This window comes from Polypterus senegalus, chromosome 9 (genome assembly GCF_016835505.1).
Source record: "Polypterus senegalus isolate Bchr_013 chromosome 9, ASM1683550v1, whole genome shotgun sequence".
NCBI lineage: Eukaryota > Metazoa > Chordata > Cladistia > Polypteriformes > Polypteridae > Polypterus > Polypterus senegalus.
In genome coordinates this window covers 133,428,128-133,448,468 of record NC_053162.1, presented here as the reverse complement: position 1 = coordinate 133,448,468, position 20,341 = coordinate 133,428,128, and the positions used below count along the sequence as shown (strand labels likewise).

Here is a 20,341-nt window from a genome sequence, read left to right as displayed (position 1 = left end):
ATTTGCATAAGATTTTTTCCTTAATCATTAACAAAGTGGTATTAGGTCTTGAGTTATACAGTACTAACCATTATATTAACAGGAAAAATGCAGAACTAAATACTCAGTTCCCAACAGAACAAATTTACTAAAACAAGTTATAAAAAGTTTTCATTATCGGATCATTTCACTGGCTAAAAAGCCTGGATATTTAATCCAGCATGAATTTAGATCTATAAATGATTGGTAGATTAATGCCTCATTCACACAAGACACTTTTCAACTGGAAGTTGGACTCATTTACCAAGAACTACAAATGCAATTTCATAAACAGTCACATACAATAGTCATGAAATGCTGGTTTTATTATCTTCATTTTTTAGTTTCATTCTCCAGTATACATACACTATAAATGCTAAAGAGGAAAACAGTGCTCCTGTAGATAACACCAGCAGCCACAAGGGTTTCTCTGGATCTGCAAGAAAAATATGTAGTTTATTAAAACTAACCATAGAAAAGAATGGTAAGCCAGCCAGTCTGAAACAAGTATTTAGATCACTAAACTAGATTAAACTGAGCAATAAAGGTACTATTTGTCGTCTTATTAAAAATTGTATGTTTTTCAAAAGTTAGCCAGGATTAAAACAGCAATATTAAGACTTCTCTATACTTAAAATTCTCTTCATGAAGGTCTCACTTGAAAAATGGGTGAAAATATCTTCAATCTGCAGATGAATACCATATGATGATACCATTGACTGCTGAACTCCTAATGATGCACCTCGTCCTGGGGAGGGGAAAAATAAATAAATAAATAAATGAAGCATGCACAAAAATTGGTCTATTACCTCACAATTTACATGAAGGGTCAAAACAAACACAGACCCAGCACTCAAAAAGGTTCCAGCTTCTCTTCTGGAATTCCCAGAAATTCAGTCAAGAGATGGTTCTGAGTGCTCCTCCTGCATTGGATGGCTTATCTAATCACAGACAGTGTAGTAATCCAGTTCAGGAATCAAATTTCAGCTGCTAGTATACAGGATCTTTTTCTTTCAGTCATAATACACAGACTTCAAAACCACTAGTGACAGTAAGGATGTAGACCACCTACTAAACAAAATGCATCACTCAAGGCCATATCTCCCTTCTCCAGTCAGCCTGTTGGTTACTTGTACTTGTGGCCTCCTGCAGTATATAGAGAGTTGGTTGCAAGTACTAACAAAACAAAAAAAATGACTCCATACATAGCAGTGTACATCAGGTACGTGCTGGGTTTCTAAAATAATGTGTTCAAGTCGTCCCCCATGGTAGGAAATTAAATATACACAACTGCAGAGTTAGCTTTCAAGTCGAGATATTTCATCAAAATCATGGTCTATATTTGCCACATAAGTGTTTTAAAGTAAAGCTTTTTTAAATAAATTTTTAAAATACTTTGATCTTGCAGCTTACAATGGGGCTCTAAGCTGTCCATTCGCAATAGAAAAGGTCTTAAATTACCAAATATGCCCACTTTGAAGTGGCATAGGGTTCAATTTAAGAAAATGTGCTTTCTGCATTAATGAGGCATCCCTGGGATTACGGAATCATTTTATGACAGTTTCTTGGTCCCATTTTCTCAAGGAAAGTGTGTGTGCTCATTTGTGTGCTTGTAATGACCATGAAGTTGACAACACACAGGTAACCTTCCCCCCAACCCAATGTGTTTAGCTAGTTTACATAGGCCACAAAGCCAAGATGTACGTTGAGTTAAGAGCACAATGAAAAGAGCATTTAAAAGTTTCATTGTACAAATATTACATTGGAAATTACTACACTATTTTTAATAAAATAGAAAATCCAAGGCAAGCCACTTGAGCTGTGTTGTGTTTCAAGAACATCGCAGATGGAAAGGCCAAATTTTTTTTAAATAATTTATAATACTCACACACTTGCCAACATTATGCTCAGTTCTTTAGTCATATTAACAATGTTTAAAAAAAATGGATTGACCCTGGTGCCAATCAATCTGTAAATACATGCTCTGTATATAGAACATGGTGCTATGAGGTAGGAATGACCCGTCAACTATGCTTATTAGTACATCTGTACTGAACCTCAACCTGATTAAACTTTATTGGACAAATTCTATGAATTGGCATCGCTAGAGAGTGCATTTGCCTGGTGATGGACCGACAACCTTTCTGGGGATTGCTCTTGCCTTGTGTCCAATGCTTGCTGGGACAGGCTCCAGCAGGACTACAATGCTGCCCTGGGAAAACTGATGGATGGATGGATGGATGTATGCAGGGCTTGAGGTGGAGCAGTACACAACAATATTCCAGACTAGCTTTCTCCCAATCAAGCAGTGGATGTATGACTGGAATGTCAATTCAGGGGAGAAGAGAACAAAAAACACAACAAACTTACGTTTAGCTCAAGGTACTGTAATAGCAGGAACACTTAGAAACAACCACACATTTAGATATGTTTTTATCATGTACACAGCATGTCTATTAAACTCTATTGAGAACATCTACACTGAAATACAGAAGTACATAATTACTTTGCATACAATTTAGATGGGGCTGTTCATCTCAATAAGTTCAATTTAGGCAAAATATTACTGTCGTCATTTCCCATGCAAGTGCTAAAGTTTCCTAGCAGAGCTACAGAGACCGAGGATGGCAAAGCTTTAAAAGCACCTGGGGCCTCATGTATAAACAATGCACACACACAAAAATGTTGCATATGCCCGTTTCCATGTTGATCGTGATGTATAAAAACTAAAGATGGTGTAAAGCCACGCACATTCTCATGGCAGCACCCCCCTCGTGTATGTATGTTTCTACTCGGCTTAGAAAAACTTGACAAACTTTCAGCACTCAGCGTCAAAGCAGTGCTACTGTTCCTGTGTGGCTTCCCTTTTTTAGATTCACATCCATGACGCAGGCTTTATCAAATACACTGAAATTAACTGTATATCATTTATAAATTTAAAGACACCCGATTGTAATCAACCTGTAACAATATATAATGGTGCATGGAATGGCCAAGCTATTCCAAATACCATAGCGGTTTTAGCATTGTTATTCTCCGTGGATCACTCAGAATATATTAACCCACTGTATCTATGGGTGTGCGTGTGTGGTATCACAGTGGTACAGCAGCTGATCAGAAAACTCTATAGCGGGTGGTGTGGAGAGCAGGATTAAATCGGGATATACAGTGGTGTGAAAAACTATTTGCCCCCTTCCTGATTTCTTATTCTTTTGTATGTTTGTCACACAAAATGTTTCTGATCATCAAACACATTTAACCATTAGTCAATATAACACAAGTAAACACAAAATGCAGTTTTTAAATGATAGTTTTATTATTTAAGGAGAAAAAAAATCCAAACCTACATGGCCCTGTGTGAAAAAGTAATTGCCCCCTGAACCTAATGACTGGTTGGGCCACCCTTAGCAGCAATAACTGCAATCAAGCGTTTGCAATAACTTGCAATGAGTCTTTTACAGCACTCTGGAGGAATTTTGGCCCACTCATCTTTGCAGAATTGTTGTAATTCACCTTTATTTGAGGGTTTTCTAGCATGAACCGCCTTTTTAAGGTCATGCCATAGCATCTCAATTGGATTCAGGTCAGGACTTTGATTAGGCCACTCCAAAGTCTTCATTTTGTTTTTCTTCAGCCATTCAGAGGTGGATTTGCTGGTGTGTTTTGGGTCATTGTCCTGTTGCAGCACCCAAGATCGCTTCAGCTTGAGTTGACGAACAGATGGCCGGACATTCTCCTTCAGGATTTTTTGGTAGACAGTAGAATTCATGGTTCCATCTATCACAGCAAGCCTTCCAGGTCCTGAAGCAGCAAAACAACCCCAGACCATCACACCACTACCACCATATTTTACTTTTGGTATGATATTCTTTTTCTGAAATGCTGTGTTCCTTTTACGCCAGATGTAGCGGACATTTGCCTTCCAAAAGGTTCAACTTTTGTCTCATCAGTCCACAAGGTATTTTCCCAAAACTCTTGGCAATCATTGAAATGTTTCTTAGCAAAATTGAGACAAGCCCTAATGTTCTTTTTGCTTAACAGTGGTTTTGCGTCTTGGAAATCTGCCATGCAGGCCGTTTTTGCCCAGTCTCTTTCTTATGGTGGAGTCGTGAACACTGACCTTAATTGAGGCAAGTGAGGCCTGCAGTTCTTTAGACGTTGTCCTGGGGTCTTTTGTAACCTCTCGGATGAGTCGTCTCTGCGCTCTTGGGGTAATTTTGGTCAGCCGGCCACTCCTGGGAAGGTTCACCACTGTTCCATGTTTTTGCCATTTGTGGATAATGGCTCTCACTGTGGTTCGCTGGAGTCCCAAAGCTTTAGAAATGGCTTTATAACCTTTACCAGACTGATAGATCTCTGTTCTCATTTGTTCCTGAATTTCTTTGGATCTTGGCATGATGTCTAGCTTTTGAGGTGCTTTTGGTCTACTTCTCTGTGTCAGGTAGCTCCTATATAAGTGACTTCTTGATTGAAACAGGTGTGGCAGTAATCAGGCCTGGGGGTGGCTACAGAAATTGAACTCAGGTGTGATACACCACAGTTAGGTTATTTTTAACAAGGGGGCAATTACTTTTTCACACAGGGCCATGTAGGTTTGGATTTTTTCTCCTAAATAATAAAACCATCATTTAAAAACTGCATTTTGTGTTTACTTGTGTTATATTTGACTAATGGTTAAATGTGTTTGATGATCAGAAACATTTTGTGTGACAAACATGCAAAAGAATAAGAAATCAGGAAGGGTGCAAATAGTTTTTCACACCACTGTAGCTTCCAGCTCTGGAGGACATATATAGCATTCACTAGCTCAAGAAAGCCACCAGTATCTGCATGGATTCCACTCAGCCTTGTGCAGTCTATTTGAACTTATCCCATCCGGGAAACACTTCAGAGCCTTTCCAGAAACTACTTTATCCCCAAGACCTATAAACACATTCAATCAGTCCAAGTGCTCCAGGTACCTCACTGTAAAATTACACTACACCTGTAATATTGCACAACCTGAGCCACTTCATGAATAATCTGCACTATATGTACATGTATATTTTAAAATATGAAAGCATAAGTACATTTCATTGTTTATCATTTTACAGGGAAAAAAAAAAAAGTTTGAGGATTTACGTATTGAATCTCATGGTGCCATACAATGACAAAATAATTCAATTCAAATCAAATCAATAAAAGAGAGTGCATATTTACAGGATGACTACTGGCTCCCAAGTCAATTTAAATTTCCAAGCAGTATCCTTTTGGAGCGGTGAGCTGTTAGAATACTAGGATGTATACTTGACATCAATTTTAAGATGAAATGCATTAAAATATGTATATTACATTTTACACACAACAGTATACATTTAAATTAAGTTAATTTAATATACATGTGAGGGCATGGTGGCACAGCGGTAATGATGAGCTGCCGCTCCATCCAGGGATTGTTCCTGCCTTGCGCGGTATGCTTGCTGGGACTGGCATGCGCCTGGATGGATGAAATAAAACATGTCACTGACACATTTATTACAAATATTTTTCAATGTTCCTTAAAAGTTTTGAAGAATCGGCATTCTACACTTACAGCTGGTTTGACATTTATTACAGAGTGTATTGTGTGGCAACAGGTTACGTGGAGAAAGAAAAACATTAGGACAGGAATTGGGGCTTGGTACGTTCGATACACACGGTACTGCTGCAATAAAATTTCATAGGGGGTCACACACGTCCCAGCAAGCATCTTGGGGGAGGCAGGAACAATCCCTGGATTGGGCACTAGCTCATCACTAGCTCATCACTACCACTGCACCCCCATGGTTTAATACATGCTTTAATTCATTTCATCATGAAAATATCAAGCATACATCTTACTATTCTAAAATATTCAGAGAGTTGTAATATCAGGAATATAATGCATTGTGTGCAGATCAGTGCCTGTGGGCTCCGGTCTACAAAACAGAAAGCCCATTTAAGCATGTACTGATTCACACACATAGAACATAAAGCGTTTAACGTGCTACTTTAGTTACGATGGCATTTGAGAAGCTAGTAAATTAAACATCGATTTTAAGATGAAGTCTGCAATGTTCTACTTTAATCTCAGTTTGTCACTGAAAAGTTTGAAAAAAATTAGACACACATTGAAGGAAAAAAGTTCATTTCTCTGTAGCGTAAAATGTTACCGTATTACACTGAGACTGTGGGCAACAACTCGCCTTTTCACAGCGACTTTAATATCGGACCACTTTATTTCAGGCATTGTGTGACTTTGCGAATTTGAGTGTTTCTGCCATCTATCAACTTCATTTTGTTGTTTATACCACTACTTAAGCCAACAAATAGTATGTTTTTCCTTACATCCACTTTGTATTCGCTAAAGTGGTCCCCCCTGTGCTTTTGCCATTATCTTTTAACAAAAAGCTCTGCATGTAACAGGCTCTTTATATTGATTTGCATATTCAAAAGGACATAATTCTGGGAGGAGTCAGGGTGGGGCGGCAGGTGCATGCATTACTTTTCAAGAGGACAGGGATTTATGGAGTTAAAGTGCATGGAAGTTGGCTTATGCACGGTTTTGTGCATATGCCATGTTTTAGTGTGAATTACACGCACTGCGTTATACACGAGGACCCAGATCTCCAAAATTATACTAAAAAGTGAATAGTTGGTGCAAACATATGAACGGGGTTTTTAATTTATTTATTTTTTTTTAAAACGCAAATTTTTAGAAGACCCTCTTTAATTCAGTGCCACTTTGGAGTGATCATTGGACAGAGACTGATTAGGCTATGTGGTTCAACATATATTTGGGTGTGTTGGCATCCAATTACTAAACTACACACGGTGCTCTGAAGTCCTGGAAGGTCAATATGAGTTTCACTGGCTTAAAGGTGACCAAATAATCTTGAATATGGAGATGCAAAAGTTTAATTGCAGTAGGATTTGGTTAGCATGATTCAAAGTTTCAAGATGTTCAGTAGGTTTTACAACCTAACACTATTCCTAAAACTACTGTGCCAAGAACATAAGCAAAGTTTAGGAATCAAATGTTTATCCGAAATAGTTTTTAGGATCTTTTTAAAATCTGCATGCTCTACTTTTTTGATAATCAATGACGCACAAATACTGGATTTAGACTACTAAATAAAATTGGTCTGATAGAATTAAATAATTCAAAATTAAAAAGGTTAAAAATAGAAGTTTCAAAGTTAAAATACAAACATAAGTACAAAGTGCTCGTAATGTTTACCTTTTCTCTGCTTTGCTGGTATACAGACTCCACTGCAACGATGGTCAAGTTTCAAAACTTTAGAATCGCATACAATTACCAAACAGTGAAAGTAGATCTGAAAGTTTACAATAAAAAACAGAACAATTTTACATCAACTGCACATTGTGTAGCAAATGAATATTTTAAAGAGGAATGAACACTACAGTACTGTTGGTATTCCTTGTGTATCTTCATCCAACAAATGCGAAGGTAGGAGAAAACAGGGCAGGAGGATATCAGCATTGTAATATTGAAGTACACCACTACAATGTATATAATTATATCTGGCACACATTTATAAAGATTATCCTGTCAATTTCCTTACACCTGTTGCTTGTAACTTAACAGGAAATGTCAAAGGTACCACCATCTTTAGATTTGCAAGTATACCTACTGATAAATTTTCCATCATTAATTAAAATTTCCAAATTCAGCATGGGCAAAACATGGGAGACAACCTTGTAAAGCAGTGGGTTCTTGTTAATTTTCTACATTTCAAGGTTTCATATGGTAGGTTTTCCTGTGTTCTTATTACATACAGTAGTAGTATTACAGCAATAAAAATGGTCATACAGAAGGGTACAGGATTGTAAACAATAAGCTTAAGGTTTTGAAGAGTCAGATTAGCACTTATCCCCCCCCCAAACACTACAAGTTTTCCATTCAATCTCCTGGGCAAAGGTGGATGTTTCATTTTTCTACTAATGCAATTGCATTAACATGCTTGGTTTTATACTGCATCAAGTATTAACAGTTCTTTAAACCTCTCAATCTTGATGTTTTCTGTAAGAGTATAAATTCAATACAAACTACTCACGTCAATGCCTCAAACAAAACTGCTCCTCAGCAATAATTTAAAGAAATGAAATAGATAACTAAAAGTGGTTTTAATACAGTTAAAAATGACAAGAGCCTTGTTTAAACTTATCTACAATACACACATTTCCTGCAGCTTGGCTAAAACATGCTTTCAGAATGTATGCTATACGGGTATTTGTCAGATGCAGTCACAAATAGTGGCATGCAAAAGTATTCAATCCCTTGGAAAGTCAATTTTCTGTATGACAAGATTTGCACTCCCAATTACCCATTCAGTATTTTGATGTAAACTCTTACACTGTAACAATACATTTCCAAAGACAAAATAAACCATTTTCTATAGATATTTAGCTGAAGAAAAGCTCAAGTTAGTGTTTGTATAGGTATTCGTACTTTGTCAAATCCTTTTGCTGCAACCGCCACCTGAATTCTTTTGGGGTAAGTATGAACAAGTTTTGCACTTTACTCAGGAGTGATTCTTTGCCATTCTTCTTGACAGAATTGATAGAGATCCTAGAGGTTGGTGGGATGGTACCGCTGTATAGCAGTTTTGAAGTAGTGACACAGATTCTTAAAAGGGTTAAGATCAGGGCTTTGACTTGGCCATTCCAAAACATTCATCAGTTTTTGAGCCATTCCAATGTTGCTTTGGATTTATGCTTAGGGTCATGGTCATGCTAAAAGATAGATCTTTTCTCAAGCAATAGGATCATAGACTGGAACAAATTCTCCTGCAGTGTTGTACAGTTTTTGTCCACCCATTGTCCCTTCAACTCTGACAAGATTCCCAGTCCAGCACATAAGCATCCCTACAGCATGATGCTGCAACCACCATATTTCATTGTAGTTATGGGGTTTCTGGAGGCATGAGCAGTGTTAGTTTCACACCACACACACCTCTTTGAAGTCTGGCCAAAAAGTTATATTTTGGTCTCATCGGACTGTAAACCTTCTCCCACATCTGCACTGGGTCTCTCTCATGCTTTGTAGCAAATAAGGCTTCGAACTTGAAGCACTAAGGTTGTAGGTTCAAATACCACTATTGTATTACCATGAGCAAGTTACTACACCTGCTTGTGCTCCAACTGGAAAACCAAAACCACTTCTATATGTTGTAAGATACTTTGGATAAAAGAGACAACCAAAAAAAAAAAGTTTGCTTTTAACCTTCATCCAGTGGGTCAAGCCACCACATCAGATATTCCTTTTCCTGTGGCTTGTGGACTTTATTTCAGCTTTCGCCGCCCAAAGGGGTCTTCTAATGGTGGCTCCGATAGAGACATGGATTTGACCAAAAAGCACTTTCTTCTACTTTCAACTTTTCCTGGGGTTTTGGGGGTTGCAGGGATAAGGCACACCATTCTTATATCCAAGAACTGGAAATTCAGCCCTGGGGAACATATGCAATTTCTTTACTTTTGAATACCATGGTTTTAAGGCCTCGTTTCCAATTAACATGACCATAGTTGTTTATCGCCATTAAGGCTTACTCAGGAGCTTCCTTGATAAGCTTGATAGATTACTCTTTTCTTCCAGAGGATGGCAGCCCAATTCTAATTCTCTGGGACCCGAACAGCCTCCTGAACAGCCCTCCTGCTGCAGACTTTCTAGTCCTTCTTTCCTCCTTCAATATCACACAGCTCCACACCAAACCGATTCACAATGCCATGTTCTCTCATTCACCTGCATTCCAACAAAAGCAACTGTCAACCCCTTCCACATGTCTGACCATTTTTATTCAGTTCTCTGCTTCTCCTACCCCTACAGTACCCTTCTGCTATCACTACCACTCCGCCACCCATTTCTTTTTTATAGTCTCCTCTGCTTTCCCTTCTCCTGACAACTTACGCTTGACTCTGTCCTCTCTTCCAGGCCTGCACACAAAAGACCCTTCTGTCCCTGGCTTTCAAAAGCACACCACAATCAATGGACTCGACACAGGACAGCTGAAACAAAATGGAGGAATTCAGAGGCTAAGGCAGACCTGGCTAAGTATCAGTCCCTTCTTGCATCTTTTTCTTCTGCCACCACCAAAGTTCTATCAGATTAGAATTAACAGCAACACCGACATGCTCTGCAAGTTGCAGAGCAACTTGCTCTGTTCTCTATATTCCCTTACATTCTTAACCCTTAAACCGCCGGAACTGGCTATAGTCAGTTTCCAATGCAATTAGCAAGCACGCCGGAACAGAGTAGGAAAAGTACATTTGTTGAGCAGCACAACCGGCTAGAGTTGGTTTCTAGTGCAATTTGGAAGCACGCTGAAGTCGAGTATATGCAGTGACATACATTCGGTGACGTACATTCACTGAACTCCGCAACCGGCTAAACTTGTTTCTCAGTGCAATTTGCCAGCATGCCAGAGCCGAGTATATTCGGCGATGTATATTCATTGAATGCTGCAACCAGCTATAGTTGTGTCTCAGTGCAAGTTGCCAGCATGCAGGGGGTGAGTATATTCAGCGATGTACATACATTGAACCCCGCAACCAGCTATATTTGCTTCACAGACCAATTTGCCAGCACGCTGGAGCTGATCTGTCAGTGCCGTATATTTGTTGAGCAGCCAGCTCACAACCACTGTCGGCCCCGGCAGAACTGCAGCACCATTCTCTGGGATTCAGCCGCTGCACTAGATGAGCCTGCAATCATCAGCGTTTAACCTCTGTGTGTTTGCATGCAGCCAGTTCAAGTGCAGTTGGCTCAGTGATTTCCCGAATTTCATCAATGGCGTCAGTTGCACCTTGAACATAATACATTGTTGCAGTAGTTTTTTTTTTAAATTGTTTTTACATTTCCATTTGCAGTGTGTAAAATGATCAGTTTTGCAGTAATTGCGATGGTCTTTGCATGAAAAAAGAAAGTGTTCCATTAAAATTTCACATTTTCTTTGTGAATTGTGACATTTACTTAAAAAGTGCAGCTAAAAAGTATTTGGCGTCCAGGGGTGCATTAACCCCGCCCCCAAGTATATGGAGGTCTAAGGATTAACCCTCCTCTCCCAAATCTCCCTGTCTGCCGTAGACTGTCATCTTTTTTCAGGATTGGGTGGCTGCCATCAGCAGTCAGTTCTCACCCTTGCTGCCACCCCATTATACCTCCTTCCAAACATCACCTAGCATTCCCTCCACTCTCTGCCACTGATGTTTCCAAACTCCTCTCCAATAACCCCACTACCTGTCCACTTGACCCTACCCCCTCACATCTCCTTCAGGCCATCTCCCTCACTCACTCCTGGAATTACACACATCATCACTGAACTCTGCCACATTTTCCATCACCTTCAAACATGCCTCGATAACCCAATTTTTTTTTTTTTTTAAAAAAAAAAACACACTTGATCCAACCCAAGTTAACAATAATAGACCTCTCTTGACTTTCCTTTCTTTCCAAAAGACAAAAATGTTTCTAACCAGGTCTCCTCCTCCTATAGAATGGATTGCTCAATAATAACCAGTACTGCTTCAAGAGGAACCACTTAACTAAAACAGCTCTACTAATGGTGGTTGACCAGCTACAACATGCTAGGGTTACAAATGTCCTCAGTTCTGATTCTATTAGACCTCTCCTCTGCCTCTGACACAGTCAACCAGGACATCCTTCTTGCCACCCACTCTGACATCACTGGAAATACTCTCAGATGGTTACAGTCCTATATCTTGGGCAGATCCTGTAGCATGTTCTGGCAAGGAAAGCTGTCAAAGGTACACCAGACATGCACAGGTGTACCCCCCCAGGGATCTGAGGTGCTGGGTCCTCTACTTTTCTCTACGTACACTACGTCACTGGGCTCCATAATCCAATCCCATGGGTTCTTTTATCTGTATTATACCAATGATACACATCTGTACCGGTTGTTCCCTCCGTACAACAATACAGTATCAACTAGAGACTCTCCAGATCTTACTTATCTCAACCTGGATGAAGGACCATCACCTACAGCTTAACCTTGCAAAGCCAAAAGCTTCTTGTGATCATTGCCAGCCAGTCTGTTCAACTACCCATCTCTGTACAGCTTGGCACACTGTCACTAACAGCCACTAGGTCAGTTCACAACCTTGAGATGGTGACTGATGACAAGCCCTTTTTCTGACCACATTTCCACCATCTCGTTTATGCACGTTTATTCTGTATAACATTCACAAGATCAAGCCATATCTGATAAGACTATACAGCATAACGTCTGGTCCAGACTTTGGTCTGTTCACTTCTGGACTTCTACAACTTGCTTCTGGCAGGAGTACCTGCATGTGCCATCAAGCTGTGGATGATCCAGAATGCAGTGGTTCATCTTGTATGTAACTGGCCAAGACAGGTACATCACTTCTCTCTTGGGGTCACTATGTTGGATCCCTGTAGCAGCACGCATTAAGCTCAAATCCCTGATGCTTGCCTACGGAGTAGTCAGTGGGTCAGCTCAGGTATATATATGGAAACACTGGTGAAATGCTATGCTCCTTCTCACCCACTTGTCTGGCACTGAACAGTGCCTGGTGATGCCACCTCTGCATAGTATCAAGTCTCAATTCAAACTTTTCCTTCACAGTTCCTAGCTGGAACAGGCTACCCACCTCCATCCATACTGGCGACTCCCTCATCATATTTAAGAAGCAACTAAGACCTCTGTGTTCTGTGAATATCTGAATAAATGATTGTGAACTTTTATATTGTTGGTTAATTGGTTTTAATTGCTCTCAAGGTCCTTGTGCAAGGTAGAGGCAGCCAAGAGGGTTGAAGTCCTTTGATAGGCGATCCCTTGTAGTTTTCAGTTGGCAAAATGCCTTAGTCCGGTACACAACATGCTTTCGCCATTAAAGCGTTCAAAAACCAAGAAATCCATCAAGACTATGCAACGCACCTTCTGAACGCACTTCAGCATTCCTCCCAACAGTAACGTCCCAAATCAGAAAACAATTCTTCAGTGGGTGGCTAAATTTAGACCGACAGGTACAACACTGAACAGAAAATCTCCAGGCTGTCCTCTGAATGTAAAAACGCACAAAACTATCCAAGTTGTAAGGGCATCAATTTGCAGTCTCCTAGATGTTCAGCGTGCAAACATGCTTCTGCCTTACACATCTCCAACACATCTTTGAATAGGATTTTGTATGAGGACCTTAATTTCCATCCATACAATTTGGTAGTACAGGAACTCACTGAGGCAAACTGGGAGAGTCGTAGAGAGTTGTGCATGAATATTCTGCAAACTGTTCATTGAGATGTGCCTCATCGCTGCACAGGATGATGACATTTCCATTTGAATGGTTGCATAAATAAGCAAAGCTTTACTATTGGGCTGAAACCAACCCTCATGAACTTCAGAGGCCCCTGCACAGGAAGAGTGTTACAATTTGGTGCATAATTACAGAATTTGGCATTGTAGGCCCTTATTGTTTTGAGGAGAGGACAGCAACAGTCACCGTTACACTGAAATACTAGAGCCCCAACTGGGAAAAAATAGATGTGATGAATACCAACTTTCAACAGGATGGAACAGCAGCTCATACAGCGCAGAGAGGATTCCGGGGAAGCTGATCTCCCTGCACGGCGATGTCAGGTGGCCTTCATGTTGGCCTGATCTTGCTCTGCTCAATTTCTTCTTGTGGGGCGCTCTAAAGTCGAAGGTATACATACACTGACCCCAAAACCTTTAAGCCCTAAAGGACACTATTTGCCACGAAAATCGCTGCTTGAAATGGCCAAGTGAGTCACGCAAGCATTCAGAAATCATCTCAAAGAGTGTATGACTAATGGCCAGCACCTTGAAGACATTTTTAAAACAGTCTATTTTGAATACCTCTTTGTGTTGTAATGAAATGTAGCGTTTTTGTTCAATAAATATTTGAAATGTGGCACCTTTTTGGCTCACCCTGTATAATCTTATACAATTTTATTTTAATTTTTTTCATTTTTATTACTACTTAATTTAATATTGTTTCTTTGTATCAGTATACTGCTGCTGGATTATGTGAATTTCCCCTTGGGATTAATAAAGTATCGATCTATCTAATCTGATTGTAAATTAGTTATTAAATCTTTTCACTTGCGGCAATCTACTTACCACTGGTCCTACTATACTTGCTGAAGAAACAGGCACTAGGCCTAATGTTACTTTGATTGTTTACCTTAAAGTCGCTTTGGATTAGAGAGAAAAAAAAAATTCTGCCAAGCAAATAAAAGTAAAGTAAAATGCCATTTGTGCTTTTATGTGAACATACTTAAGGAATGGCTTCTTTCTTGCTACCCTCCCACAGGAGGTCTATTTTACGGAGACCTCTTGAAATTGTGGACCCATGTACCCGCATTCCAGTTTTAGCTAAAAAGCATTGTGGATTTCTGAAAGCAACTGTTGAATTTTTAGTAGCCTACCTCACCAGTTCACCACTTGACCTTGGTTTTAAAGGGACAGCCTGTTCTAAGAGAGTCTGGGTGCTATGGTGAACGTTGCACTTTCTGGTGGATCCAGTTGTGTAGGGCTGCAGCGGACTATTTTGACAATCTTGGTAATTGCTAATTATGTTTAATTTTTTTTTTTTTTTTAAACAATCCAAAGTGCACGAAATGGAACTTCCCCAAATAAAATATAAAATTTCCAGAAATAGTTCTGTAAATAAACGGTGTGGAAATATTTTATTCAAAATAGGTTTTTATACATTTATAAAATACATTATTTAGTTTCTGTTTATTACTATTTATTTTCACTTAGAAGCACCTCTGGCTCTGGTTGTGCAATGAAAACGCACACTAGATTTCCTTACAACCAGTTTAATAAATTAACTCAATTTGGCTTACTCTATGTATTCACAATCACACTAAACACACACTTAACTTGAATTAAATGTTCTTTTCCCCCTCCAGTTTCTGGCAAACAATCCTGTAAATCTGTAAATCTGACCACAATACTCCACTACAGAAGAATGTGGCACCAGTCTGCAGTAATGTTTGAAGTAAGCTGTCATATATTGGGTTAATGTCCAGGCTATTTTCCTTTTGCAGCAAAGCAAGTGGTTTCATTTGCGTAAAACTCAGTTCTTCCTTCGATACATTGTCAAGTTTATTTTAACTTAATTTTTATTTTTGCATCAACATCAGTGTATTTTGTGCCTGGAAACTTTTTACCACGACAGGTACTTTGGCACATTTGGTAGTAGTCACTGCTTGCTGAATACAGTATCATTTGTGTTTGGAAGTATGCAGTTAGAGTCTCATGTTTTAAAACTGATCCTGACAAAATCTGCCTTACCAGCTAAGCTAGGCTTGCTGCAGAGACCTGCACATCATGTTTTACTCCAGATTGTATAAAAAACAGCTTAAATTCGGCTAATCTGGTGTTTCACTTTCCACCCCGCTTCTACCATCTGACTCGGAATGAGCAAGAAGTATTGCAGTTGAGGTTTATATGGTTTGGGACTCACCCCTGCACTCAGATTTTAAATTCCTTTTACACAACACTGAAAAGCAGGGAATTGAAAATTTTCTGCTCTGGCAGAACTTGCATTTACAAAAAATGACTGAGACGAAACACTAATGGTACACGAGTGCAAGTGTATAATTAGAGTGGTGGCATTTTAAACAAAAAAAAAAAAAAAAAGTGAAAAATCTGAATGTCCTAACAGTTAGTGGCTAATGACATTTTTAGTCACCCATCAAAAACTGTTGCATATGGTAGTGTATTATTCAAATTGTAGAGAGCTGGACAATGATTAATTATCCCTCTCTTCAAACCAGAAATCACATCATTATGCCTAGCATGCCAAACATTGTGTTTATATATCCTTATCACGCTGAAGTAACATTTATGGTGATGACGGAGAGTCTTACTCCTTTACAGAGCCTGTAATGGTATGTTCTGTTTAAATGTTTGTACATCTCTTGTGCCATATAAAATCAGACCTATACATTCTGCATCTCACCTTTTTTGTGTTCACAGTAAAATGCTCCCATATTTGAGGTCTTAGGTCACACAGTCTTTTCTGGCACTTGCGTACCATCTGCCTTTTTTCAAATGTGCTCAACAACTGAATGAAGTAGTGACAATTGCATGGCACAAGGTATGCAGCCCAATCACTTACTCAACTAAATTGATGAAAGCGATTGCTGTCAGTGTTATTAATAAGTATTAGTTGTTTAAGCCCTACAACAGTGCTTAATGGGACATTTCAATTACTATTCCTCAAATCAGCAGAATGCTGCCTTGTCTTCATTTTTGAAGTAATTGTCCAAGACTGGCCCTTAAAAAGGGTGCTTTCTATATTCAGAGAGAAGACATGCAAGTAGTACCTAATTATGTTTAATGATGATCAAATTACTGTCACCTTTGTCTCGTTTGTGATTAATTTGTTATTTGTGTGAACCTGGAGCTTCCAGAGCAAAGGTTTAAATACTTATGCAAACACTAACTTTTGAGTTTTTCTTCAGTTAAAAATCTACAGAAAATGGTTTAACTTTGGAAATATACTATTACAGCATAAGAGTTCATGTTAAAAATATTGAATGGATAAAGGTGTACAAATCTTTTATCAAGCAAAAAATGGACTACTTTCAAGGGGATTAAATACTTTCGCACACCACTGTCACAAGCTAATCTCAAATACCCAAATTTACACCTCTTGTAAAAGGACATTTTTGACTGACTACCATGCTTAAAGGACTGCTCCACCCAAAATTTAAAAAATCCTGCCTCCCACCCTCAAATCACCGGTCAGTTCAACACACTACCCGCATAAAGCTTTTAATTTCTTGTTTTATGATTTGCTCCTTTTAATCTGGAAGTACCTATTTGACAATATTTTAGCAAAAAAATTTTTGTACATTTCGCATAGAACTGGAGTACAGACAAGTGGATTGCGCCTGCCACCCCAAGAAAATTTTCTCACTATATGGTTATGATGGTCTTTCTCCATGAAAACATGATTGAAAAAGGTTTCATAGCCACCACTACAAACTACATTGGGCAAATTTTTTTAGGAATCTTATTACAATAAAAAAAAAAATCTTTGGATGGAATGCGACTTTTTCAGAGATACTTTCACATCCTGCGAGACGAGACTTTGTGACGAGATTTAACCACGCCCGGGGCTGGAAATAAGACAGTAGATAAAGTAGAACGTCATAAAAAATTCAAAAACTTGGGCTTAATGCACATGGCGGAGCAGGTTAGAGATAAGTACTAAAATTCGAAAGTCTCAAAAAAAATGATTGTTTGCGCTAATGCGATCTTTACTAAATGGAAATTGCTGTGTTTTCGCCATTCTGTTATTTCACTGAGTAAATATATTGTTTAGATTTAAGCAGCAGAGATGTCAAGTGGCTGGCACGTAGCGCAGGCCTGGGGGCTTTGTGGGGCTGGCAAGTAAAGCAAGCAGGAGGGGCAAAGCCCAATAGTATTCCATAAAATAAAGCACTATTAGATATCTGATGAGTTTGGCTATTACTTGGCAGCATCGAGGTAACCAGGACTTATTGTAAATTACTTTAAGAGGGCTTAAACCTTATGGTTGAGTAATCAGACTAAAAATATTGCTTCCGTGTATTCCATTCACAACTGGAGATAAACTGAATAGCAACTATACAATTTTCTTCAGATTCGACCGTTTTACTCTTTTGGTAGTATTGATGTCAGGTTTCCTTCTAATTTCCAAGAAATATTGTATGTGACACTACATTTAACAAGTTCCTGTTTTTAGAAAGTTGGTGAGCAATTAAGCCAAATTCATTGACTGGGTCTTCAAAAATGACACAGAATGGGGGTGGGGGGGCTTTCTGAAGATAAGAAAAAAACCTTACACCACAGCTACATGAATGAAAAGCTAATGATTGCTGCAATTCTTGCAGCAGACTGGACTGTGTGGTTAATTTTTCAGCCCATGTATTTTTACATGTGAGAAAAATTGTTAGTGCTCACACTAAAACAGACAACTACAGCACAAGCATTTTTCCTACTTACTTGATTATCCAACAACTTTTTGGTCTCTGCTTCGGCAAAAGTGAACATTTTCACTTCAAAGCGTTTATAATGTTTTGGGAACTTCACTCTGGAGTTTGGCCTCACAGGGTGAAACTCCATCTTGTACTTGTCCTGCTTGAACTCACAACTAAAAAGAGGGAAAAAAAAAAAAAGATTTACAGAATTGCAAATATTCAAATGATTGAATTTTATTTTTTTTTTTTAAAAAACATTGTCTTTTGAATATTTACGTTACCAGAAGCTCAGTGACGAAACCAGACACTTGCTCTAGACTAAATTTTATTGCCACTGTAGCTGCTGGTAAGTAAGGCAGAATCAAGCATGGGTCAAACATGTGCTGAAAGAAACCTCTCAGTCCAAAAGTTAGTTTTAAAAGATTTAGTGAAAATTCAAAGCAAAACAGTACACACAAGAATAAAAAGGATTGTTGCACACTTAGAATAAAAGGCAAAAAAAAAAAAAAACAACTCTTCTCTAAACTTAGCTTTTCTTGTCAAACTTCAGTCGTTTCTATACTTGGATGCTTTACTTCGCCTTCAGTATGCTCTAAATGTACGGCACTGCACGTTCAATGGAGCACGTTGCGTTATATACTATCGGGCACGTTAAGGCACGGTTTGAAACCGTGCGCCCTCCATGCCTTACTTACGACAAGGCAGGTCACTAACCGAGACTAAATCTATAGTCACAGAGACAAGAAAGTCAGAACACCAATTCAATTCAGCTTGCGTGGGTTATAAAGAACCTCCCACAGGACTATGCACCAATATATAGGCAAACATTTAATACCGGTATAACTTAAATAATTAGAAAACGGCTTACAGCCACAATACACACACACACAAACTTTTATAAATGTACACAAAAAAAAAAACAAAAAAAAAAAAAAAACGCAGCAGGCATAAAAATCTTGACCAAAAAGGTATGTCAAGGGAACATCTTCACTTCTCTGGTTTAAAACTATAAAATGCTTCTAACTCTAAGAGATGGTGTAGACATGGCTATACTTTATTCATGCGGTCACTGGACACTGAGCATCACTATTTGCTAGGCAAAATTCAAAGATTTGAAAATTATACTGGTAATATAGAGCATTACAGTTTCAACTTACAGACCAAGTCAAAGGTGTACAAATGGAATGTATAGGCACCTAATCTGTGGAAAACCAAACTCATTTTAGTTCAGCTGGTAACTGGCTATTCCAATAAGAGGAGCATAAATAAAAAAGTGCCTTACAATTTTTAAAGTTATTCAATTTTCCTATTGTAATGTTTAAAACGGAGATGGCTTAAAAAGCACAAAATGTATCTTGCTCTATGGATTTTAGTAACACACTTAACAGCGGTATTTTGCACACCCCTGCAATTGGAGACAGTAAGCTTTTCAAAACAAGGGCACTTCCCGATCATGAAGCTAGGAGCACAAAACACGTGTATACATTAGGAGGTTCTTTTGGCAGAATAGCAGGCATACTTGTATGAAAACAAGCTCTTGTAACACGAGTACATTAAAGTCTCTGATCAAAGATATCCTACGAAATGTATACATTTATAAAAAATTACCTGTCTTTGATTATGGGCCACAGGATGGAATTGGATGGATCAGGACCTGGTGTTCCCCAACAGTCTTTCAAAAATAGTTCAAGGCCAGGATCACTACTGTGCACGCAGATCTCCACATACAATGGTTCTTTCAAAAACTTAGTGATAGGAAACTCATTTTCTTGGTACTCTTGTAAAAACGTGGAATCTGTATGAATGTCAAATAAGTATCACGGTGACCCCGAATGAAGACAATTTTATTTATGAAGCTAAAACTCTATGAAACATACCAGGACCCCATAAACACCGGAGTCAGTTTACCTTTATCATATAGGTTATGAATGGAGAGGGGCCCTGCTCAGGAAATGACTATATATCAACAGTATTCAAGTGACAAACTAAAACAAACACTACTTTTAAAAACTAACTCAATGACCAACATTATTACAACAAGCTTAATGAGTCAAAAGCTAAAGCATTCAGGATTTGCTGGAATGCTTTATTCACCATCGTTTATAAAATGTATTGCAGTGGATAGTTGATTTGAGACATTCCAATATAAAAATAGGAAAATGTAGGACATGATGATATTCCGTTTGCTTACTTCATTAAAGTAACCCCAGCTCAGATAAGAATGCAGCTTTCTAAAACTCATACACCTGCCAGTTTATATATTAAAAAAAAAAAAATAAAAAAATAAAAAAAAAAAACAACACACCTACAGTGCAATGAGGCAAA

The 20,341-nt window shown here is 38.6% G+C and overlaps 1 protein-coding gene across 1 annotated transcript in view; it reads right to left on the bottom strand.

The window, feature by feature from the left end:
• Positions 1–326: 326 nt before the first annotated feature.
• Positions 327–20,341, bottom strand: part of LOC120534914 — a 60,024-nt gene continuing 40,009 nt past the window's right edge. The window contains exons 18-22 of the mRNA XM_039762419.1: positions 19,625–19,811; positions 18,042–18,189; positions 7,256–7,352; positions 677–766; positions 327–454 (exon numbers count right to left, since the gene is read on the bottom strand). Of these exons, the coding sequence (XP_039618353.1) occupies positions 327–454; positions 677–766; positions 7,256–7,352; positions 18,042–18,189; positions 19,625–19,811 (650 nt within the window). The remainder of the gene's footprint in view (positions 455–676; positions 767–7,255; positions 7,353–18,041; positions 18,190–19,624; positions 19,812–20,341) is intronic.